The 25995-nt window shown below is 29.3% G+C and overlaps 6 protein-coding genes across 7 annotated transcripts in view; 4 read left to right on the top strand and 2 right to left on the bottom strand.

Moving 5' to 3' along the window:
• Positions 1 to 1140, top strand: part of LOC107018554 (probable prefoldin subunit 3) — a 5866-nt gene extending 4726 nt beyond the window's left edge. Inside the window, exons 4-6 of the mRNA XM_015219062.1 lie at positions 96 to 215; positions 304 to 405; positions 801 to 1140. Coding sequence (XP_015074548.1) covers positions 96 to 215; positions 304 to 405; positions 801 to 878 — 300 coding nt within the window. The 3' untranslated portion in view covers positions 879 to 1140. The remainder of the gene's footprint in view (positions 1 to 95; positions 216 to 303; positions 406 to 800) is intronic.
• Positions 1141 to 3534: 2394 nt separating this feature from the next.
• On the top strand, positions 3535 to 6097 carry LOC107020080 (probable WRKY transcription factor 48). Its single transcript, XM_015220407.2, has 3 exons — positions 3535 to 3969; positions 5155 to 5298; positions 5601 to 6097. The coding sequence occupies exons 1-3, from the start codon at positions 3572 to 3574 to the stop codon at positions 5965 to 5967; spliced, it is 909 nt and encodes a 302-aa protein (XP_015075893.1). The 5' UTR covers positions 3535 to 3571; the 3' UTR covers positions 5968 to 6097.
• A 1016-nt stretch (positions 6098 to 7113) lies between these two features.
• LOC107019856 (zinc transporter 6, chloroplastic) lies at positions 7114 to 8804 on the bottom strand. The gene is made up of 2 exons (XM_015220221.2): positions 7881 to 8804; positions 7114 to 7526 (listed from the first exon to the last, which is right to left on the bottom strand). Exons 1-2 carry the CDS (start codon positions 8550 to 8552, stop codon positions 7212 to 7214), a joined length of 987 nt encoding a protein of 328 aa, XP_015075707.1. The 5' UTR covers positions 8553 to 8804; the 3' UTR covers positions 7114 to 7211.
• Positions 8805 to 10793: 1989 nt separating this feature from the next.
• Positions 10794 to 14027, top strand: LOC107020948. 2 transcript variants are annotated; one of them, XM_015221494.2, is made up of 4 exons: positions 10794 to 10924; positions 11961 to 12602; positions 13332 to 13473; positions 13586 to 14027. In XM_015221494.2, exons 2-4 carry the CDS (start codon positions 12068 to 12070, stop codon positions 13638 to 13640), a joined length of 732 nt encoding a protein of 243 aa, XP_015076980.1. In that variant the 5' UTR covers positions 10794 to 10924; positions 11961 to 12067; the 3' UTR covers positions 13641 to 14027. The 2 variants fall into 2 exon arrangements, with proteins under 2 accessions (XP_015076980.1, XP_015076979.1); XM_015221493.2 differs by having other exon boundaries at positions 13581 to 14027.
• Positions 14028 to 14593: 566 nt separating this feature from the next.
• On the bottom strand, positions 14594 to 16683 carry LOC107020947 (desiccation-related protein PCC13-62). Its single transcript, XM_015221490.2, has 4 exons — positions 15638 to 16683; positions 15232 to 15457; positions 14922 to 15153; positions 14594 to 14828 (listed from the first exon to the last, which is right to left on the bottom strand). The coding sequence occupies exons 1-4, from the start codon at positions 15940 to 15942 to the stop codon at positions 14692 to 14694; spliced, it is 900 nt and encodes a 299-aa protein (XP_015076976.1). The 5' UTR covers positions 15943 to 16683; the 3' UTR covers positions 14594 to 14691.
• Positions 16684 to 18116: 1433 nt separating this feature from the next.
• Positions 18117 to 25118, top strand: LOC107020946 (gibberellin 2-beta-dioxygenase 2-like). Its single transcript, XM_015221489.1, has 3 exons — positions 18117 to 18565; positions 22383 to 22773; positions 24697 to 25118. The coding sequence occupies exons 1-3, from the start codon at positions 18198 to 18200 to the stop codon at positions 24991 to 24993; spliced, it is 1056 nt and encodes a 351-aa protein (XP_015076975.1). The 5' UTR covers positions 18117 to 18197; the 3' UTR covers positions 24994 to 25118.
• The last annotated feature ends 877 nt before the right edge of the window (positions 25119 to 25995 follow it).

Here is a 25995-nt window from a genome sequence, read left to right as displayed (position 1 = left end):
CCCCCCGTTTTTTTGTTTTATTAGTAGTTTATGTCTTTTGATATTTAACTGTCATGTTAACTTGTTCCTGGTTTGGTTCTTCGCGTTGGTTGCAGGCACTAGTCGCTGATTTTGAAGTGTCAGAAGGTATTTATTCCCGGGCTAAGATTGAAGATGCTGAATCTGTGTGTTTATGGCTAGGAGCAAATGTCATGCTACAGTATTCATGCGAAGAGGTATGTAACTAGCTATTGGAAGATCTCTGAAGTGCATGCATTCTTGGATATTTGAAGTATTGGTCTTTACATTTTGTTCACTGTATAGGCTACTGCCCTTCTTCAAACAAACTTGGAAAACGCAAAAGCCAGTTTAGAGGTTCTTGTGGCTGATCTACAATTTTTGAGGGATCAAGTGACAATTACTCAGGTAGATTTTAGCTTTCTGCATCAACTCTCAGTTAGGTGGAACTTAGCTTGTACTAAAGTTCTGCAATATTGCAATGTGTTGTTTACTCCCTCTGTTTCAATTTTATACGTCTTACTTCCATTTTTAGTCTAATTTTTTAACTTTCTATATTCAATAATTTTTAATTCCTACATCGTACATGATATCTTTAAGAACAGAAGATGCAAAGAGTGTTTTGGTTCAATAAACACATCTTTACTTTCAGATCACAAAATTTATAAGCCTTCTTTACTATCTTAAACTTCGTATCCAGTCACAGTTAGACACACAACATGAAACCGAGGGAGCATTAACTTCTTCTACTTTTATCTTTGGAAACATCGGTTGTGCTTATTCTTTTAGCTGCTATGGCTCAGGTCACAACTGCTCGTGTATACAACTGGGATGTTCATCAACGTCGAGTTCGACAAGCTACCACTCCCAAAGAATCATGAGACACATGGCATTGCATCACAGAGTACGATTCATATCTTTTTGGTTAATTTTTGAACTGTTGTTACAAAGATCATGAATTTGTGAGTTAAATCTTTGCATCAAGTGTAGCAATTTACTTTATTTTGTGAGCTAAGAGACAAAGAGTATCTGACCTGTTATCATGTTTGTTTTGTTGTTTCCTAAATACAATATATAGTAGCCGCATGTACTGGTTTTGAGTTCACACATTAGGTCAAATATTCATTATGGTTTGCTTTATAATTTATGTATGGCTTTACTGAATGATCAGAAACGCGTCTTCTGCCATTGGGGTTGGAGACAAGTAGACAGACGCGGATTCAAGATTTTAACAAAATTTGTACTTCAGGATTCTTTAATAACAACAACGAATATACGAAACTATATATTAGCAAGAGTAGAAATCGTAGCAGTTAAGAAATGACAATCTTTCATATAAAAACTAATTAATTCGTGAATATACTATAAAATTACAAAAGTTATTATTTTACTCGTTCTGACGAAGGATATTCAATTGACCATCCTCCTCCGTTGATTGAGTGGGGGTATGACTGTCTCCTCAGTAAAGACAGTGTATTCTGGGGGTCTTTGTAGAATTTCAAAACTACGTGTTGACAAATTTAATTGACACAGAAATTAGTTTACATCAAAAATTGAATGCTTTGGACACATACAATGACTATTTTTTGACCATATTTTTGTGTGTTTTGTATGACAAAAAGTAGTCTAAACTCTAAAAGGAAGTTAATGTAACCTTTAATTAATTTATATTTTAAAGCATCATAATATTATATATTATAGTTTAATAATAATAAAATATCATGAGCATTGTTTCATTGCCACATTGATGATAAAACTAAAAGAAGAAGAAAGAAGTATTATTTCATCTACTTTGTTTTATTTTTTTTTAAGTTCGTTTGGAAAAAAATTACATTCGTTTTTTGTAATCATTTTAGTTTTAACTTTCAATACGATATGTTTAAGATTACAAGATTAATTTTTTTTTTAATTTTTAAATTTCGTATCAAGTTAAATTCAAATAAATAAATTAAAACGAAGAAAGTAATCGAATAGATTAAAGAAATATTATATATGGCCCATGACAATGATGAGAAAAAAGAATACAAAAAACAGAGAAGAAGTAAACGAATAAAATAATAGATCGTAAGTAGAAAACGCGTTAAGATTAGCATGTGCTTTGTCTCTAAAAAAAAAAATTACTCTCCTAATTTTCGATTTTATTTATTTTTACTTGTTCATTATATTAAAAATAAAATTTTTAATTTTACTCGTCCATTTTAACATCAAGAATACTAACAAACACCCATGTGATTCAACGGCGAAGCTAGCTACGTCTAGATTATCAATTCAATCGACCATATATACTATAACAAAAATAACTTTTAATAGCAATTAATTATCGGTAACTAATACTTCATTTTTAAAGTTTAGAATAATGATAAATCTAATGATAATTGATTAATGTTAATAATTTCTTTAACATTTCTGACTAATGCGTATACTTATTGCTGTTAAAAGTTATTTTCGTTATGATTGACGTGATTCATGTATTGCATGGTGTTGAAAGTAGTTAAAGTCTTAGATGTAGCTTGCATATAATTGATAACATGTATCATGACTCCCATTGTTAAATTACATAAGTATGATTATGAGATAATGTTTTTTTTTCTTAATTATCAAACACTAAAAAATAAATAAAAAATTAATTTTTTATGAAAAATATTCTCTTTCATACTAGACTAACCTTTAGTTCTTAAATTATTTTTGTTGTTAACTATAATTACTCCATTATTATACTATATTTAAATTTGTGATTTAATAAACTATCAGTTTTTTTAATAATACTTAATTTGATACTGAACAAATAAAAATAAATCGAAGGAATATTACTAAATTAAGAAAGAAATATATGAAAAAAAAGAGAGGGAAATAAATCACATTCTTGTATCCCAATTTAATTTTAATTTCATTTAAGTATTTTCCGGTAGCCGGTCAACAATAACGCGTAAGAAAATGCTTGCCAACTCTTAAATGACACATTTTATCGAGTTTTCAAAAGGTTAAAAGTGTTTATTTTAATAAATCAAGATAGTTTATTAATAATTTTTTCATTTTAATTTATATGATTTATTTTTTGTTAGTCGATAAAAAAAAAACATATTTTTATATTTTATTTTTTGTTAGTCGATAAAAAAAAACATATTTTTATATTTTGCAATAAATTTGATTTTAATTTATTTATTTTAACCTGTTTAGCCGTAGAAATACCTATGATTCAATTTAAACCATAAATTTAAAAATTCTTTTTTTCTTAAACTTCACGATAAGTCAAACTAACTCTTATAAATATTTTTTTGAGAGAGCAGTAGGAGCTATTTTTGAGAAACTAAAAAAGAGTATAGTAAGTATACTACTTTTCTTCTAAAAGTGAGATATTTAAGTACCGTTAAAAAGTTTTAATCAAATATTAATTATTATTCGTTTGAATCGTAACTATTAATCAAACACAAATTACTTCCGCACCTCGATTTCCGAGGTGGAAAAATTATAAAATATTCCCCCTTGGACCATATTTTTTTTTTTAATTTTACACTAATATAAACACAAAGAGTCCTCTTCACACTTAGAAAAATTCTCTATATTATCTCTTACCATGGATAAAGAAAATAATGTAATAAAAACAGAGATTACAAATACTTCAAATTCGAGCTCCAACACCATGTTTGATATCGAAAAAGATTATTCGTTAAGTTTTTTATTAGAGACAATGTTTGGTGTTGATGAACATCGAAATTATTGTTATGATAACACTACAACTAGTTCTATTTTCGATTTGCTAATGATTCCATCTCATCAGCAACAACTTCAACTTCAACCTCAACCTCAACATCAACGTTTTATTACTTGTTCATCACTTCCACAATCATCATCGATATTATTATCTGATCATTTGATTAATAATGTACCAGTAACGCCAAATTTATCGTCGATTTCTTCATCATCAACTGAATTAGCTGCTAATGATGATCATCAACACAAGTATAAGAAACAGTAAGCAAAATATTTCTTTTTTTTAATTACTTAGTTTAGGTAAACCCTATATGATAAGTTTTTATAGCCATGTTAAATCAAAATAATAATGTAATATTTAAATGATTTTATACTTACTGATTTATTTTTGGGGTCAAATGTGTAAAAGAAATTGTTTAATGAAAGGTGGGTATATGTTTGCTCTGATACAATATTGATATGTGAAATATTCGCTCTTATTATGAGTTTGTGTCGAAAATCATCCTTTAACTGTATCTCAAACTTAAATGACATCTTTGAAGTATCATTTTTAGCAGAAAATATCCTTCAAATATTTGAAAAGTGAACATTTTTCATCCTTAATTAACACATCCCACAAAAATACAAGTCACCCCTTGTAATTATTATTGTTAGATACAGCAAAATACTATCGTGAACTTGGAGTTGAGTTTAACATTATGCAAAATCTTTTAATTTGATAGTTTTTTTTTTTCATTTATTTTTCATGTGATTTGATATTAAAAATATTATTAGTTGAAATATGTTTCTTCTTAATTGAATATGCTTGAATGAGCGTTTGTTGGAGACTTCCTCTCCTAATAATGTAGAATGAAAGTCAAATGCAAGACATAATCAATATTTTGATCACTTCTATATCAGATTCACCCAAAAATTTATTGATCTAAATACGATTTGGCTATAAAAATGGTAAAGATAATTAAGCTTCAGCTTCGTTCCGTTATCAAATAAGAAAAAGAGTAGATGATGTATCCTAACACCTTCTAAATATTTTTTGTTTTAGTAAGCAATAGTGTCTAAGATTTTTAATATTTTTTTTCTCAAGAACCTCTTATAACAGGTGATGAAATTATGCAGGAAAACTTTCATTGATAGTCACGTGAACTGCTCATGTTTTTGTAGGATCAATAGTTTTTTTGATGATATCTAATAGAAGGATGAAAATTGTTCACTTTTAAATACTTGAAAGATGTTTTCTGCTAAAAATGATAATTTAAGGATGTAGTTTAAGTTTGGGGTATGTTTAATGATGTTTTTGGCCAAAAACTCCTCTTATTATCTCAAGAATTTTTATTTTTTTTAAATTTTTAAGAGAAAAATTATTAGTTGAGTGATCATACGAGAAATTAATTGTTTATTGGTTATTTGTAGTTTTGCAAAAAGTGATATGAGTTTTTGTTGGCTTAGGTTAAAACCTAATAAGAAGAAGCAAAAGGGGGAAAAGGAGCCAAGATTTGCATTCATGACAAAGAGTGAAATTGATCATTTGGATGATGGTTTTAGATGGAGGAAATATGGACAAAAAGCAGTAAAAAATAGCCCCTTTCCAAGGTATATACCAAATATATACATCTATATAACAAATTGCAAAATGTTTCAATATTTTTTTAATTTGTATATACATTCTATGTTTACCTATTAATTACAACAAGTAAGAATATTCTGATAAAGGTATAAAAAATTTCTTACACCAACAACATACACGTTCTCTACAAAGAAATTCCACATTCTTTAATTTGAATTTAAGTTTTTTTATTTTACGGTTAATGACATGGTCTTATATATAGTCACAAAAATATCATGACATATTTAAAATTACAAATTCTGCGAAACACTTTCGATTGTGGATGCAGGAGCTACTATCGTTGCACAACATCATCATGTGGTGTGAAAAAGAGAGTTGAAAGATCAATTCAAGATACTTCAATAGTTATTACAACTTATGAAGGTGTTCACACACATCCATGCCCCGTAACGCCACGTGGATGGGTCGGAGTTCAACCGGTAACCACCACCTATGGTGGCCGCGTTGGCGGTGGTGATGGTGGAGGAAGATGTTGTCATTATGGTGATTATTCCTCTTCCTTATTTTCAACTAATAATTCACTACAAGAAAAAAGGATTTGGAATTCTTCTAATTCCTCTTTGGCTAAAGATGATCATGGACTTCTTCAAGATATGGTGTCATCACGTATGAGAAGTGATCTTATAGAAGAGTAGGAAAAGCGAGTACGATTTATATAGTCGATCTCAATTTATTCGAAAGCTATAGCAAGTTCTTTTATTAAATGGTGTTATTTTTTTTCTCCATTTTGTAGTAAAATAATTTTGTCTTTCATCAAATTAATCTTATTTTACTCATTTATCAAACAGTGATAAAACCTTTACCAGATTAGTTAATTGTCATTGGATCAGTACTGTTGCTATACGCTTTAGAAACATTTACAAAAAGTTAATCAATGTTTTAAATTTAATTAGTCAGATCTCAAAATGAACGACGAACGAAAAACAACCGAAAAGAAGTATATATGTTGTCCAACATGCATGTTAGGGTTTCCTATAAAGTCTGCTAATAAGGAAATCAAATTTTGACGTAAATATTTAGCAATATGGATAGATTTGTTTCCTTATCAATAAGTTTAACAAATTTTTTTATCTAGCTTCCTCTTATACTAGATGAAATTCATATATTAGCATAGTTCTTTTTGTCCTATAAAAAATTCATCTTCTTGGAAAATAAACAATTCTTTATCACCATTTTCCTATATATATATATATATAAGAAAGATGAAAAGTTGTGAAGAAATTAAATAATTTTAAAGGTAAGTTTCCACAAGTGGAAAACTTATGAGGACTTCACTTTTCTAGTATGAATCATCTATATGTCAAGTTGCTTGGTGTATAGTACCTTTTGAAAAACAAAAGATTAGATTTTTTCTTTTTTTATGAAAAAAATAAGCAAATAATTGTAAAAGCTTAGTCAAACATACTATTAATTCGCCTTTTATCCACTTTTATTGAATTTAGTCTACGTTAATTAGTTAAAAACTATGTGGTAAGTCCCAAGTACGTACCTATAAATGTGGATGGTACCCCTCTATTCCACCATATATCAACTATGTAGTTAACTTTGAGATACGGGGACTACCTACAAAACCTTCTTTTTTTCTTTGTATGTCAACATATTACTTTAATGCGCACACGACACGATTTTTTCATGACACGTTATTTCGTTATTTTTGTTGCTTTCATTTCCGTATTCCCTGTTTTCAAACTACTTGAAAATGTATATTTTAAGTCGAAAGAATATATAGAAAACAGTTCTCTATAATTCTATCTATACAAGATAGGAATAAGATTTCTGTATACTATAACCTTCACAGACCTTGCTTATAGAATTACACTGAATAATATTTCAAGTAAAACAAAGGATACACAAGTTCATTAAATTGCACTATATATTTTCAAGCCCAAAGAGCAAGGATTGACATAGATGTAGATCCAAGAACAAGAGCTATAAAAGATACTTTTTTCAAGAATGGTTGTCCACTCATCAATTTGTTGTGAAAGAAATCAAGAGCAATAAGATCAACTAAAGCCATGTATATTAGTATACCAGAAGATAAAGATCCCAATAAACCTTCAAGGATTAATGCATTTGGGCTTGTATCATCATATCCTGTTATTGAGAAAACTATCATCCCCAATACTATACCCATTGGTGTAGTCACTGAAAACATGAAGCTCATATAGGCTGTGGTTCCAAAGCTAAACCCCGCCTGTAATAAAACAACAGTCAGACCTCTCTATAATAACCGTTCATTGTAATATATTCTTTATAACAATATGCTATACCAATTTTTACCAAACATGCAAACTCCTTATTAACAGTTTCAAATACTTCTATTCAAACACATAACTCTGTAACTTTCACACTTACCCTCCAACCACTTGGTTGATTCAATCAAGTTCTTAGTATAATTTCATTTGCTATATATAACACTGATTCAACTGACACGATAGAGATGAGACGTTGAGATGTCTACTATACGTAGCTTTGCCTAGCATTTTTTCATATTGAAGATATTACGTGCTAATCACAGAGTAACAACTTTATCGGTTACGTTAATTACCTGAGCGATGCAACCTCCAAGGCCCATCCCTTCAAAAATTTGATGAAAAGATAGTGCAGCCACAAGAGGTCTAATCGTACACTGATTCTGCGACATACCTAAAGTCACACCAATTATAACAGAATGAAAAATTATCCCAATTTCCAAAACTTGCGATACTAATCTCTGCTTCAATTTCACCAATTCCTCTGCTTCTCTCTGTTGCTGTTCAACGTCAATTTTCTTACTCAAAATCCCTAATTCTTCACTATCCCCAACCGCCGTATATCCTCCGGCCTGATTCTGATGGCTTTCTACATGAGAAGTCGCCGTTAAATCGACTAACAACGCCGTTAATACGCCGATCAAAGTTACCAGACCGGAAAATGGAAAGTCCTTCCATGGATGACGGGAAGTAACTTGACAATCAGAAAGTGCAGTGAATGCATCGGGAAGAACGTGAACAAGCGAGGTAGAGAGAATCACTCCGGCGGCGAAGCATTTGATTATTAAAATCGCTTTATCGTGAACCGGTTTGCCGTGAAATAAAAACCGGGCTAAAAAAACCGGCAACGTTATTCCGATAACACTAGTGAAGAAAATGACGAATATCGAAATGAGTTTGAGATTTGTTGCTGCACTTCCATCTCTACATGCTAAAGCTCGCGCTGTATCCATCACACACAGAGTCATATTCGTTTACAGGTCAGATTCAGAATTTAAAATTTATAAATTTTCACGATAAATTTAATTCGTTTGAATGATATGTTGGAAGTATGTTTTTTTGTGTAGTATCACTAAAAATAGTAAATGAGATAATGAGAAATGGCTTTATTTTAGGATCGTAAAGAAAGTGGAGTGCATGAGGAAGTGTTTTGTTTTGTCAAGTTAGCATTAGGATTACTTGTGGTGCTTTTGTGGAATTTAGTGGTATTTGTGTGTGATTTCCATTGTTGGCACTTTTGACTGGATTTATGCAAATACTTTATCACGTCATTATATTTTATTTAGATACTTGAATTATTAGATTTATTTTAAAATTATGGCTTATTAAGATTAACATGTTTATACGATTGTTATTTGAGGACACTATTAATTTGTTAAGAATTAAGGTTCATATTTGTTTATTTGATCGGGTATCGAGCGGATTGAGTTTCAGTTTTGGATGAAAAATAATAATGCATAGTCAGTCATGTAAGATAATAAGGGTGAAAATAGAGAAATTAATGATTCAAGAATAAATATGTATCTGAAATTTTATGATATATATATATATATATATATATATATATATATATATAACACTCCTAAGTATAAATAGTAAATTTGCACAATGACATATATATATATATATATATATCATCGATTTGAGTTGATTATTGGTCAAAATTAAAATGAAATTGCCTTAATTGATTTTTAAATTATTAAAATCAAATCAAACCAAATAACATATACATTCATCAATTTTAGTTTGAATTGACTGTTCGATTATTAATCATTAACGAAAATAAAATAAATGACTCATTGAAAAGAAAAAAATAAGATAACAATTCATTCATAAAGAAAAATAATTAGAATATCTAACATTACACAACTTCATCACTAAAATTATGGTGAATAAAACTTCAAAATTCGTTATTTTTAAACTAGACAAGAAAGAGACAGTGAAATTTTCAGGAATAAATGACACAATATAACAAGCGGTAGACTAAATTTACATAAAAATAGCCTATTTTTAATTTATTGACAAAAAAAAAAGACTTTTTTATTTATTTATTTGTCATTCTATAGTTATTTTTTTTCTTTAAAATTATATTTTTGCTCCCCTTGCTTTTCTCTAAACAGGTTCTATTTCTTCTTTCTTATTTTTTTCTTGACAAGGTAACTTCATTCGTGTATTCATTGTTAAGTTATAACTTATAATTGTTGGTTATATTCTTATATATTATTGTATTCATCAACAAAATTTACACGCCTATTTTTATGAATAATTTTTTATGTATATATATAAATTTTTTTATGTAATACATTATGTAGTAACAACTTTATTTATTGTATAATTCTTGCATATGTGTTATTATAGTTTCTAATAAAAAAATATTGTCTCTTATATTATTTGATTAATTATTTTCAATTATTTGATAATTAATACACGATAAATTGAGCACTAATATATATATATATATACCTAAGTAGTCGCCGTCTAAAGAATAAAAATAATCCTTCCTTAAAAGTTGATATAACCTTTTTTAATGGATTAATTAAAAATATATTTTTTTCATTTCTTAAAAGTAGGTAACCATTTTCTAATAAACTAATTGCTATCGGTTGGTAGATAAAAAAGATAAAATTACAATTAAATATGCATTATGTTATTGTAAATTGGGTTTAATATTTTTTTAAGAAAATAAAGTGATAATAAAATTGAGTTTGAGAATTTAAAAAAATAAAAAAGCTAACATCCTTAATTATAGAATTTAAAATTAAGAAAAAAATAATAATTCCACATCTTCTATTGATGCCGGTTGATTGCTGTGGTTTTAAAAAAAACTATAAACAAATCATTATATTTATTTTAGGCTATTACACACTTTTCTTTTTTGGACTATTAATTAGTAATTAATATTTAGCTATATATTGTCGATATATATAATAGTTATATGTCTATGTAATTTCCAGTCCTACCAAGAACTGCACAAACGCCAATAGACATGCAACAATATAAATATCTCCTAATAGGCTCTTCGTATTTTTAGAATAGATATAATGACGATCGATGAAAATATATATAAGATAATTAAGAATATTGATAACAAGCCATATATTTTATATACATAACTATCAAGAATATATAAAATTTGTCTATTTTATTTGATTATAATTTGATTTTTTAATATAAATATTTTATTCCAAACCATGAACACCCACCCCATTTAATGAAACTTGTACTATTTGAGATCTAATATATTTTAGTATTCAACAAAGGGCTCCTTCAAGTATTTTAAAGTTATTTCATGCCCTTTCACTTTATTCTATCTGCTTCTTGTCTTCCTTTTTTTCTCAAGGTACTCTCTTTTTTCCCTAATTCACTTTATCTGAATTTTAGCACTAATTTTCTGTGTTTTTTTTCATTAATTGAAGAGGATTTAGAATGCCTTGATTTGATTAATAAGTTTGTTTTTGTTCATTCTTAAGCTGTTGGGGCTTTCTGTTTCTTTGTGATTTGATTATATTGAGCTACGAGAATCTTAGTAGTTTAGTTGGTTGAGTATACGAAGTTTCGTGCTTGTTGGTTAGAGTTCGATTCCCAGTTGTCGTAATCTCCTTCCCTATTTTCCCTGCCCCCAAATTTTAAAAAATACAAAAGGAACTACTACTTTTTTTTGGTTTTATTGAGATGGTAGGATTCATTTGTGTCTAAAGTTTAAATCTTTACTTGTTTCTTTTGCAATTCAGGACTACTTCCTTTTTGTTTAACCTACAGTAGTGAATCTATAGTTGGTGATTGTACTGAATTTTGAAGTACTAGTACCATAGTGGAATCAAGATTTGAGCTTTATGGGTTCTAAATTCTAGAGGAGTGACATCAGATGTTAGTAGTAACTGGATTTTGAACTTAATTTTTGTACATATTTGGTGAATTTCGTAATATAGATATGGAGTTTGAGCACCCAAGGTTGTGGCTTAGTGATCAATGAGGTGGGTTGAGAACCATGAGGTTAGGTCCAAATTGCAGCGGAGATGAAAAATAGCAGGCGATTTCTTCTCATTTGTCCTAGCTTTAGTAGACAGAGTTACCTCGTACCTGTTGTTGGTGGGAGGTGACAAGCATCCTGTTAAATTAGTCCATACATCAGAGTTATTAAAAAAAATTAAAGTTTGAACTAAAGCTAATTACATGGACTTATTACTTATGCCTGAATAGTACTTAGACTGAGTAGATTGCACTTCAATTAAAAAGAATTAGAGAATTGATACACTTGCTCCAATTCATCAGTAGGAGCTCATAGGATATTTTTCAAATCGTAAATTTGTTGCATTTGTTATTAACCTTTGGAATTTAACACTCTTTGAAATTTTTTTTTATTTTTCCCACTTCAGATGGTATTTTGAAGCAGATAGCGAATATTAGCTGGCTGCGTCTCTCGATTTATGAGTTTGGTTTAGTTTAAATGTAACGAGATTGAGATTTGTTGGGTGAAGTTTTTATGGATCATATCTTATCTAGAGAAGGTGATTTTGAGGTCGATCTTGAGAGCTGTAGGAGTACGAGTGGAGAAGCCGGAAATAATAATTCTACTTTGGATGCTAAAGCAGGGAATGTACTTTTCACTAGTGTCTGTAATGGAGATGGTGAACAACTTTCTAAAGCTGAAAATGGATTGCATATGAAAAACAATACACAGGATGAAGATGAGCTTACTCGGGGGAGTGTTAGAGTGTTTATAGATGAGGCAAGTTTAGTAGAGAAGAAAAAAATCAATGAAAAACGTAAATCCACGAGTGCTAAGAAGCCTCCCAAACCTCCTAGACCTCCCAGAGGATTGTCATTGGATGCTGCTGACCAGAAATTGATTAAAGAGATTGCGGAACTTGCAATGATTAAACGTGCACGGATTGAGCGAATGAAGGCTTTGAAGAAAATGAAAGCAGTAAAAGCGTCGCCGCCTTCATCAGCACTGAATGGCAGTTCCCTTGCCTTGCTCTTTACTATTTTTTTCTTTTTTGTGCTATTGTTTCAAGGTAAAGATCTTGATTTGTTAGTTTGTGTTTCCTATGTCCTATTTTTAGAGTGGAAATATATCAATGCACAAGTTTTTATGCAATTTCACACAAAGATTGCCTCCTCGTTATTCATTGAGACAGATGACTTCCCCAAAAGAAATGCCAAAGTAATTGATTTACACACTCCCTTATTCTTCAGTATGTCAAGTCATGTTAATTACACTTCATACCTGCAGTCAGTTTTTTCTTTTGTAATGCTTTTAAGTGACTACATAATGGTGTTACTTGAGTAGATAATGCTAATAACGGCTTTGTAACTTGCCACCACATAAGCAAAATCACAATGGAGCTGTCCGTTATCTCCTTACTTCTTTATATATGTCAACGTTCTTGTTTGGGAACTTCTATTTATTTCTCTTGAAATAGATACCAGTTTGGCAGTTCCTATTATGTGAGCATCTTCATGACAGTAAGAAGATGCTAAAATATCAGTGAGCATGAAATATATGTTCATTGATTCAACCTTTTATTCTCTTTCTTCTCCTTTTCTATTTCTCTCTCTTGATATAGATACCTTTTCCTATTAAGTGTCGCTTGAAAACCACATTTTTTGCAATTGATTCAACCTTTTGTTTTCTTTCTTCTCCTTTTCATTCATTCCCTCTTTTTCTTCATACTGCTGAACCAAGATTTTGTTTCAAGGTGCAAAGTTTCTGATGATTAGGTGTTTACAAATATTGTATGCAGGGATATCTTATAGAAGTTCAACTATGAACTTTTATGATTCAGTCCAACCGGGCGGGTTAAGGGAGAATAGGTTCATTATTGTACAGGGAAACTCTAATTTATCCACCAGTGCTGCCAGCGTCGCGGGGTCTGGCTCTTCTGAGTATGTACTACCCTATAAATCTATAATCATCTGAAAAGGATACCTTACATTCTGTACTTATTGATGATTCTAGCTGGCTAAGTTTTCATTTGCTTATTATTCTGTAGTTCAGTGGAGCAGGCTTCTGGTTTAACTCATGGAGTAGTCCGAAAAGTATCACAAGCTGAAATTCAGTGACATTGTCGAACTATGCAAATATGAATATGATTGCCACTGTGTTTCTGGTACACACTGTGCCTGCCTGAAGAAGTTCTATGTAAGTGACTCGGCACGACTGCCTAATTTGTATACCCTGTACAGTGATTGATACTGGTTGATTGAGATGAATAACCACTATGCCTGGCAAAGCACTCTTAAGGATGGGTCTGAATTGCTAATTACTAGCTAGTCTTAAATTGGAAAATAGCTTTCTAAGCCTAATTTCTATGTGTTGTTCTGAGTAGACAAATGTTATGATATTTGGATTAGTTAAATGGTGCATACTACACTCACAACGAGAACCGTGTAACTCGGATCAAGCATTTTAACTTGTTTACTAACCGTAACTTGTTTGACCTGCTTGCTTGCGTTAACTCCGTACTGATTGCCTAGAGGGTCTGAGGAGCATTGTGCCTTTCGAACTCACCTGACATTTAAGTGAAGAATGGTAGAGGGAGATAGTCCATAAAAAATATTGCATAATTATAAATAGTAATATGTCCATGTGGGCACATATCTACCTTTAAAATACACTATTAAATAGTGTAGGGGTAAAAGGTCCTCATCGTAACAGAAATTTCGGCCAAAGTTGGAGTATTTTTCAGACCTTTTTCCCTTTGTATAACCTAAACGTCATGGAACGCTCAAGATCACAAGTTCAATAGCAATACTTTTGATGACGGTGTAAAGGCTTACGTATACTATAGGCGTGTAGGTGTTATCTTTTTGTTTTCAGCTATACCTTGGACACATTCAGTGCTGTTGCTGGGGTCATGTGGGAGTGCTAGGTAGAAGCATAATACTTTAAGTAGGTTTTTGGTTATCGGGATGAGATAGACGAGGATATTTATGAACCTGTTTTATGGGTATGTCATTGTGAAGAATCAAAATGGGGATAAATTGACATTAAACACACAAAAAATATACCCAACAATCACTTCTACCCACTTTATTATTAGACATTCAATAGGCAGGAAGCAACAGTTTTACATTTTTCTGATTCAACTAGAGTCATCCAACTCAAAGATATGATTTGGCTATCCGACCCTTCGCTCCATTCGGGTAAAATCCACCCGGTTTACTCTCGTGCCCACTCCCATACACTATCCGGAGTATTTCCTCCGGCGTTCTGTCATAGGAAAGCGAGTACTTGCCCCCTGCAAGTAAGTCACAGTCGATGAATGGTCAGTTGAATATCCTTCACTAATAAGAAAACTATGTTAAATTTTTTTCTGAGACTTGTTCACTACCTGCAATTATGTTGCCCCTTATGCTCCCTTCAGCACCTAACTTTGGTTTCACTCTAAGTCCTTCATCTTTGATTCCTTGGCGTCCCAACTTGTTCCTCAGCTCTGATATTCGGTTGGTGAACTCTGTTACCGTTATCCCATAAGGTTCTACATTCTCTCTCCCTCGCTCGTACAACAAAGTTCTTAGAACTGCGTCTTGACCTGATTCTACTCCCAGTAGTCCTGCTATTAGCTGTCATGGAAATATTTACACAATCAGATCATGAAAAAACATTATAAATAATGTACAAGTCAAAACTATAATTTTTACTCTTTTGGCAGTAGGACTGTGGAGTTTAGGATTAGCTCCAACATATCCTGTAAGTCCAACATAAGGGATGACATAAGAGGCAAGAAGATAGTTGATGTCATTAGCATAAGGATCAAAAGATGGTTGTAATGGATGTCCAAATGCATCATTCATCACTGTTGCAAATGATTCTCTGCTTAGATTTAGGAGTGGCCTTGGAAATCCTCTTACTGTACTCTTGATTGCCCTGCATAAATCGTTCGTTTTAGTCTGTTCTAAAAAGAATGATAAGTATTATTGTTCCACCATAATTTTATAGTTACGAAACTATGGTATGTTTTACATATCTTTGGTTTATTAAGACTACTAACATATTCAAATCTGTCAAGTTAAAATCAGACAAACAAATTAAAACGAGGAAATGTACCTGACATGACCAACTTCTTGAAATCCAAATTGAGCAATGACATCTCTTATAAGAGGACTAAGTTTAGCAATTCTAACACCAATAGGCTTTGGTCCACCATCAACAAGTTGAGGTGCAAACTTATCTAAGCCATACCCCAAAGAACCCCACAAGAAAAATTCAGCTTCCATATACTCTATATTTAATGGAAACTCTATTAAATCCACATCTGATTTAGTCAAATTATTTCTATCATTTATAAAATACTCATCACAACTTGAACTCAATAGATGCAAAATTAATAGTAAAAGAGAAACAAGTATCATTTTTTGAAGCTAAATGTGAAAGAAAGGAAGAAGAAAGGAACTATTTATTTATCTATTTTATTACTTAATGATGATGTTTTGTTTTGTTGTTTTGTGTAATAAAATTGAAGTTTCTAAAAGTATAGGTGGGAAAGTGGCAGTTGAGAAAGTTTTGGATCAAAAGTTAATATATAATTTGGAGTTTTCTATTCTCTTTTTGTATTTTTGTTTTGTTTACGTAATTACATTTGTAAGCCATGCCGATTTCTAGCGAGTAAGCGGTACCGCTCATTTCTTGGGGCGTAGCTATTAGCTGTATCTGACATTTGGATTGGAGTTCTGATTAAATTCAGATTACACATTGCAGGACTTATTTTAGGGGGTGATACAACCAATGTAAAATTTGAACTAAATCTATTGAGTTTGATCGGATCTATACTCGATACTTTCCTTTTGACACCGTCATAATGTTTTACAAAAGAAGCAGGAAAAAAGAAGGGTAACTCAAAGAATTTCCAGTAGTTTAGAAGATAATTACGTAGATGTATGATAATTTGCAATATTATGAATCTTGTGTTACATTGCAATATTTGCTTTAGAGGTAATCAACTAGATTCACGTATTACAAATCTCGTTCGCCTCCCTCCCATCTCGGTTTCCACTCATTTAACGTATCTGGTTTTCTAGATACATATATACATACAAATACATGTATCTAGTGCATATTAAGTGTAATTTGCATGTGCTTGCCTCCATCCTATTCCCGCTGACCTCTTTTCCTATTTCATTGTATATGATATCAAAAAAACACGTATCTTAGTGTATAAACATGTAACGAGGTATACCTCACTTGAAATTTGTTATGAAATTATTCATTAATAATTTAAAATATATTTATTGGGTTGGGCTAGCCCAAAATCACAATTTTCTTAGAATTAGTCGATTTTGTATTGTACCCATCTTCATTATATCTATCGTGTTAAATTATTCAGAAGCTATATCTTAATGTAACGGAGCCAATGTATTATCCACAGATATAGACGAAATTTAAATGCTTGATTAAACTATGTATTTGTATTAAAAAAATTCGGGGTTTAATCATAAGTTTAGAACCTGTAAACTTCAAATTCATATTCGCATTTGATATTGGATTGATATGTTATTATTATCCCCTATTCTACCTATAGTATTAAGGCATCATTTTCAGAATTTAAAATCGTTCGAATTTAATTAAATCCGTCTATTTGACACCCCTACGATCAACTTATTTGCTCAGCTGAAAATTATGCTGGCAAACTAACAAAAAAAAGCAATAAACGCCAGCTGCAAGAAGTAGAAAATACCAGAAGATTCTTTCTATTATTAATACCAATTTCTAAAATTAGAATAAAATAAATATCACGTTGGCAAATGCCCATATAAATGGACGAGTTAAATTAAATTTGAGTGATATAAAAATGAGTAATAATTCAAGTAGTCTATACTCAAAACCTTAGAACAATAGGGAAATATTTTAGTATGAAATTATTGGCTACTATATGGAGAATATATTGAATTTATTAGTACTCTTTTCTATTTATAATTAAACATTTTTGTAACAACCAACTACGATATCGATATTTTTCAATATTTCTTTGTAATGATTAAGTTATTCTTGGAATCAATTAAAAATTGAAAATATCTAGACAAATGACGTTATTCTCTAAAATTAAATAAAATTATATTGAGCCAATCTAATTGATCGATAAAAGTCACACACACCAATTGGCAATCGTTTTGACCCTCTTATTTTAATTCTTCCAAAAATTTATTAAATTGAAGTACAAAATTCATACTTAGGTCCATTTCATTTTATACATATTAGTTTAATTGTATACGTAGTTTAAGAAAAGTAAGAGCAATATAGAAATAATATAATCTACTAAAATATTCTTAAATTTTGTAATTTTAAAAACACACAACAAAAATGTAAATCATCTGTTATAAATAAATGAATTACTAATTTTTAAAATATAATAAATTAAACTGAAATGAGTTAAGTCGAAACAGACCGAACAATGGACCCTAATCTAACACACACCACCTTTTGTCCCATACAATGCCACTCATTTTCCCTTCTCATAGATTCCCCTCCTCTTATATATATTTATTATTAGTACCATATATATCTTCCATGTATAATATAATATAATATAATATATAAATATACACACATTATTAATTCTTTTCATAATTCTCTTTCATCTTATCATAATTATAATTCCTCAACTTCCAACATGGTCTCTGAAAAAATTCAAGAAAATATTAAACTTCCAATCATTGATCTTTCATTAGAGAAATCACAAATATTAAAACTCATAGTGAAAGCCTCTGAAAAATTTGGTTTTTTCAAAGTTATTAACCATGGTGTTGACACAAATGTTATAAAAAAAATGGAAGATGAAAGTTATAATTTTTTTTCCAAACCTTTTTCTCAAAAACAATGTGCAAAAATATGTCCATCAAATCCATATGGTTATGGTTGCAAAAATATAGGGTTTAATGGAGATAATGGTGAAGTTGAATATTTGTTACTTCATGCCAATCCTAATATGTCCATCTCTCAAATATCAAAAAATATTTCAAGTGATCCACTAATGTTCAGGTACCTTCAAACTTTGGTTTAACTTATTATTTATTACTCCTGTTTTATTTTGAGTTTAAGTTATATACACTGTCAGTCGCAGAAAATATTTTTATATATTTATGATGATCATCCAAAAGGATGTCTCATGTATCCAGATAAGTTTTCTTATCAAACTGTGAGATTCGTAATTTTGAAAATAAGATGTGTTATGTCTCATGTATCCAGATAAGTTTTCTTATCAAACTGTGAGATTCATAATTTTGAAAATAAGATGTGTTATGTCTCATGTATCCAGATAAGTTTTCTTATCAAACTGTGAGATTCGTAATTTTAAATTTAAGATGTGTTATGTCTCATGTATCCATATAAGTTTTCTTATTATCAAACTGTGAGATTCGTAATTTTAAAAATGAGACATGTTATATAGTGTAACAAGTAGAGATGACAGACATGATAGTGTGAAATTTTCGTACACCAATAATGTATATGTAACTTAAACTATCAAAAGATTGAGAGTTTTCTGTCGATTTTAAAAAGAATGATGCATTTCTCGTATCGAAAATTCTTTCATGTTGAACTTTTTGTTTTACCTTCAATAACATATGTTCTTTGATGATTTCTTTTACATATATTTTGAATTTTTTTCATTTTAAAATTTCGTATGCAATCAAATATTATTAGAGTAAAATCTCATTTATGTGAGTTGGAGACAGATATATGTTTAGCAAAAATATTATGTTTAGTAAAATAATATATGGTTTAGTTGGATCATGTATATAAAAATTCGATTGTATGGTATTAGCAGATTTGAAAAATAATTAGCTAGTATAAGTTTTGTTAGTACTTCTCATGAACCTTAATTGGATATTTTTATATTAATTCTTATTTTAATTCATAGTGGAAATCTATTTTTATTCATAAACTTGATTGAATCTCATTAAATGTTTTATATTTTTTTATTATATGTTTTGTGCATAATTGATTGTGTGCTAGTTAACTTGTAATAATGTTAAATTGTTACTACTTGTGCAATTTAAGGGGATTAGGAAGTTGAAGATTATTAACTTGTATCATGTTAGCTTGTGAGTTTGATATTTTATATATTCACCCAACTAATAATTACTTCCTCGTTTCAAAAAGAATGACCTGTTTTCCTTTTTAGTCTATTTAAAAAAGAAAAATCTTTTTCTGTTTTTGGTAATATTTTAATTTCAACTTTACACGTAACATGTTTAAGACCACAAGATCAAAGGACAATTGTATATATATGACTTAACTTTAATTTAGAACCACAAGATCAAAAAGTCTTCTTTATATTCTTAAACTCCGTGTCAAGTCAAATCAAGTCATTTTTTATGAAACAGAGGGAGTATTATTTTATAAAATTATTGTTTTTTTTAAGAAAATAAAAATGACTATTGAAATAATAACATTACCATGCACCCTAGGATGTCGTGACTTAGTTATCAATGTAATGATTGAGAACAGTAAGATTTCAGGTTCAAAATTTAGCGAAGACAAAAAAAAAACTAAATAAATTCTTCTCATCTATCATTAAGACAGAGTTATCTGATACCTGTTATGATGGAAGCTGATATTTATTTCATAAAATTAGTTAAAATACGTAAAAATTTATCCGAACAACACAATAATTTTATTTTTTTTAAAAAAAAAAGACACTATGAGTAGAGTGATATGAACATTGTTATTTGTCAATTTAGGAATAAAAATGAATAGAATGAGTAGTGACTATATAGTACATATATATGTCAATTTGTGCTAGTTTGTGTTTGGGAATTGTTTAGTTGTTCCAGCTGTAACAACTTTGAACCTGACTCACTATGTTTGATCTTTTTAAGGGAATCCTACTAGGTACACATCCAATTCAATTTCAAAAAAAATCATGTAAATCTTGTCTTCCATTTCTATAGTCTAGCTGGATTTCCAATGATATAACATCAAATATCTATACATATGTTATCGATCTTTTCGTTTCAATTTGTTTGTTTTGTTTTGATTTTGCATGAAGTTTACGAGAATGAAGAGAATTTTTTAATCTTGTAAAATTAAACTAAAGATATGTAAAATATTGAATTAGTTACATCGAAGTGATACTGAATAGGGTGTAATAGTAATGATAAGATTAGTTATGCTAAGTTGCTAACATAATTTCTTATCTTACTGTTTAATTTGTTGTATTAAAATGGATTAGGGTATATTAGAATAGAAATTATAGGGTGAATTAGAATAAAAATAATACTTTGTATGGTAGATGACATGGTTACTAGGTATATAAAAATAATATCGAATAAAATATATTTAGATATATAATTAGTTATACATAGGTTGAAAACACTATCAAATAAAGAATTAAATAAATATCAAATTAAGTTGGTTCATGTATTATTCTTTCTAATATATTAAACACAACCATCCCTAAAGGTTGAATCCATGGAGTTTAAATTCGAATTACACTTTCGATGGATATGAATAAGTCTGAATCGTGATCGAACATGACACAGACTTAATACACTTTGTTGAAAAATAAACTTACCTTGCTATCAGATACAACTCCAGCCATAGTAGTGTACTCATAATTCTAACATATTGTATCCGAGTCAAGATCATTATAAATTCGATTATTATTGAGTAACACCAAACTTATGTCTAAGGCAAGGCTCAAATGATAAGATGGGGCAAGGGTCAAACATTACTTATTGTAATAGTAACATTTATGTCTATTACATGTTTTAGATACAAATTTCAAAAAACTTTTAGAATTATGAATCGTATTATTTTAATATTATAAATTTTATTTCAAACTCGCGAACTATCTCAATTTATCTTATATATTAAACAACCCCTTTAACATGAGGCTCCTAGCATATGGGAGTTGGGGGCACAATAGGCATTTGTGTTTATCCATAACTACAAAATCTATATAATAATTGAATGATTGATATGATGTGCTTGTGATAGTTAATCATCCTATTTACACAGTAAAAATATGTACTCATGAAAATAACATTTTATTTATTAATTATTAAAGATGATTGCCAAGTGACTATACATCTATCAACAAATTAAAGTCTAATTACATCATGATGTGATAATATTTAATTTATTTGACTCTTTTTGATTTGAAATATGCTATTTCAAATATGTTATATATTATAACAATATATTTAATATTATTTATAAAGTAAAGCTCGCAGAGGATAGTGTATATACATATATTATCTCTAGCTACTATATTTGATAATTTAAGATAAAACAATCTAAAAAAGAGATAACACGAAGTAGTTAAAATTAAAATAATACCCCTTCTGTCTCATTTTATATGAGTTAACTTGACTCAGCATGAAGTTTAAGAATTTCTTTTTTCTTTTTTGGAAATTTGTGGTCTAAAATAAGTAATAATCGATATTTTTGTGATTATAAATCATTTCATTTAGGGGTAAAATTGACATTTAAAGCTAAATTGTTACTTCATAAAAAAACGTGTCATTCTTTTTGTGATTGGTTAAAAAGGAAAATAAATCAGATGAAGTAATAGATAGTAGCAGAACAATGTTGCAACAAAAAAACAATTTCTATAATCAAGCTACGTGAAACAACAAATATATAGTAACAGAAAACGAAAAAACAAAAAAATTACAAATATAATATTACAATTGTTAGTAAGGACGTACAATAAGACAATCTACACATACCTATTAGTATGAACGTATTCCTACTTATTAATTTTCTATCATAATTCGTATTTTTATATTTTTTTAATAAACGTCAAAATTATTAAATTCTATCAAACTCGTAAAATGTCGTATTTGGACAGTTGTGCAGTAAATGGATATGTAAAATCAGTGAGGGAGTTGGCATGTAAGATATTAGAATTGATGGCACAAGGATTAAGGGTCCAACAAACTTCAGTCTACAGTAATCTTCTCATGGACCTTCATTCTGATTCTCTACTACGGATTAATCACTACCCTCCATTCAACTGGACCCCACATCTTCTCCATCATGATTGTGACACGTCACCTAACTCTTGCAACTCCACGGTAAGTAAAATTGGATTTGGAGAGCATACAGACCCTCAGATCTTGACCATCTTAAGATCAAACGATGCTCCTGGCCTACAAATATCAACTCAACAAGGATTGTGGGTCCCCGTATCACCTCACCCGAATACTGCTTTTTCCGTCTTCGTTGGAGACACTTTACAGGTCAGTAATTTCTTCCATCTTATTATCATAATCTTTTTTTACGAAAGATATAAAATATGTCGTTGATCGAATGTATGTTAAATTCCTTGAAAATAATGTACTTTGTAAGCTATGGCACAAATATTATCTGAATACATGAAATTAACTACAAAATATATCGATAATCCATAACTTATATGTAGCTTAAATAGACTCTAGTTAAATTGGATGTTTTCATAATTTGTTGAATTTTACTTTTTGCTAAATCCTTATTTTTTAGTAGTGAAATACGATAATATTTATGAAAAATTTGAATATAATGGATAAATTTTATCTTGACTATTATTATGATATATAATTCAGCATAATTGATCTGTAATTAATTAAAATGAATATTATTATTCTTTTTATATATTTGCAAAATTGCAAATAGATCAAACTAAATATATTTAGTTAGATATTATAAAGACTAAATCAATCCTCGAGTAACATAGAAATTGAGTATTCAATTTTATTTGAGTGTATTGGACCTTCAACAAGTTATGATTCGTGTGTTAGCGGGTCAATTCATATTGTTTAGAGGACGATTTTGTCAATTGATATAACTTTATAATGTTGTGATCATTATAGAGAGTGTGATTAAATGGACACAGACTTTATGATGAAAGAATTTCTTTCTTAATAAAAGTGTGCTAAAAAAACTCGAATAAATGAACCTATCAACGTCATAGTAATTCTTGACTTATTTGAGGTAACACAATGTGGTCCTTACTCCACAACACTTCATGAGGTGTTGAGCCCATTCTTTCTTCAAATAATGCATATCACTTTTCTATTTTGTTTAACAATACTTTATTTTAATTTGTTCGATATACCTTTAACTTTATGTTATTTTAAAACTTATATATATATAATGATATCATGTTTTAAATATCTCACCTTATTTTAATTAAAAGATATATGAAATCTCATTACTAATCACTTAGAAGGATAGTTTTCATATATGTGATTTAGATGTTGATTTTTTATTTTTTTTTGATTCTTTTAATTTCTTATTGTTTTGATAAATCTAAAACTAATTAAGTCTTGTTTCTCAAAACTTACTCAAGGTTCGAGTGTCATTTTATTAACATCAATTATTTTGATTTCAATTTAATTAATTTTATCTTAGCTTCACCCTAATAATTTGGAATATAATTTCTAATAAGGAAAAGAGTCAATAGAATGTTATGCTTTGATAGTGACAAAGCCAAACTTGAATTTCAATCGATATCCATTAATATTTTTAGATTTTGTATTCAGTTAAATAGCACGACATAAAGAATCGCTTTCATTATCTTAATAAAATAATTCATAACCATATAAATTGTCAAAGAACATTTTATATCATATATTAAATTAAATCATATCACATAAATTAAAATACGACGTACTAATACTAGTAGGTAGAAGTAGTACTCATGCATAGTTATCATAACCCCACCCCTCATGATCAAAAATAAAAGCAAAGAGATGAAGTATGTATGTAGACCTAAGTGAAAGCTAAATGTGCTTTGGGAGCCAAAAATTGAACTCATACACTGCAAATATTCAGTGTCACTTCATTGGGGGGTTTTTAGATGCCCAACTATTGGTTACTATGTAAGATTCTACTTGATAATAACTCATCACTTTCAAATTTCGGAGGGCCCATCGACTTTGTCTGGTTGAATGTATTAGAGAAATTAATACATGTACTTGTCATGATAATTCGGTATTATAGAGTATTATAGTAGAACTATCTTCCATTAACTATTATAATAAGATCTAATTAGGAGCGTAGTTAGTAGTTTGTTGCTCAAATAATATATTTATGTTACGAGTAAAATTATCATTATAAAATTGAGAATCTATAAAGTTGAAATTTTAATATTTGATTCTGATTTTGTGTGTGTATGTGTGTAGGCTCTGACAAATGGAAGGTTTAAGAGTGTGAGGCATAGGGCCATGGTGAATTCATGCAAACCTAGGATGTCAATGGTGTACTTTGGTGCCCCATCACCCCATGCTAGAATTTGTTGTCCCTTAGAATTGGTTTCTACAACACCACACAAACCTTATCATCTATATAGGCCATTCACTTGGGGTGAGTACAAGAAAGCTACTTATTCGATGAGACTTGGGGACACTCGTCTTGATCAATTTTTCAGACTACAATCAGAAAATGATGAAACAATAACTATTAATAATCAAACGTCTTAAGTTTGAAATTTTGGATTTTTTTTTCTTTCGAGAATGAAGCTATTAGAAATAAATTATGTAATTCAGATATCGAACCCTTGATGAAGCAGGTAATTATGTGGAGTCCAAGTTTACAAGTTCATAAATTCTTAGGGGATGCATTGCATATTTAAGTTATTCAATTAAATATTTATACACATTTAGAGAGATCTTTTTAATATAAATTCATGTTTTAAATAAACACTATTGATCCAAATTTGTCAAATTCATATCTAAGTTAATGTTTTTGAGTATAGATTTTGAGAGTACATTTAAAAAAATTGTCGTCGAATATTTATTTATTCATGATATTAAATAAAATATTTTCAAATTCTCGAAGATTCAAGGAATCATCAAGTAAAATAGATGTCCAAATAAAAAATTAATTTCTAAAATTACAATTCATTCTTCATAGTTCATCACTCACATATTCTGTCATATATGTAGATATTTATCTTCTTTAATAGTGATGTATGGATCGAACTCTAATTATATCAAATAAATTCTGAATATTAATTTATTTTCTCTAATACTGTTGTTATTTTGTGAGTTTCACATTCTGACTATCAAATATTTCTTATTATTTATCTGAACCATCACATATAATTAAGATACACCTTGATGAGTAAATGATCATAAATCAAGTAGAAAAAAGAAACATCTATATCATTAACTTAATCAAACTTTGAATTTTAATTAATGATAATACTTCAGATAGAAACAAAAATATGTAATCTAATTGTGATATCTCTTGAAAGCTTAAACATACCCTAAACTATTAAAAAATTCTTAAATTCACACAGAAAGGATCGCATTTTAACGGATGTGAAATATATCATTTATTTTAATATAAAATTAATGAATATATTCATTAACCTATAAACTTTACAGAAACAATTTTATTGTTACTTCACGACTTCTTTCAAAACATAAACTCTATCAAATATATAAAAATAAATTTTATATATATATATATATATATAT

The sequence above is a fragment of the Solanum pennellii genome, chromosome 5, assembly GCF_001406875.1.
Source record: "Solanum pennellii chromosome 5, SPENNV200".
Classification (NCBI taxonomy): Eukaryota; Viridiplantae; Streptophyta; class Magnoliopsida; order Solanales; family Solanaceae; genus Solanum; species Solanum pennellii.
This window is presented reverse-complemented; position numbering and strand designations above follow the sequence as displayed.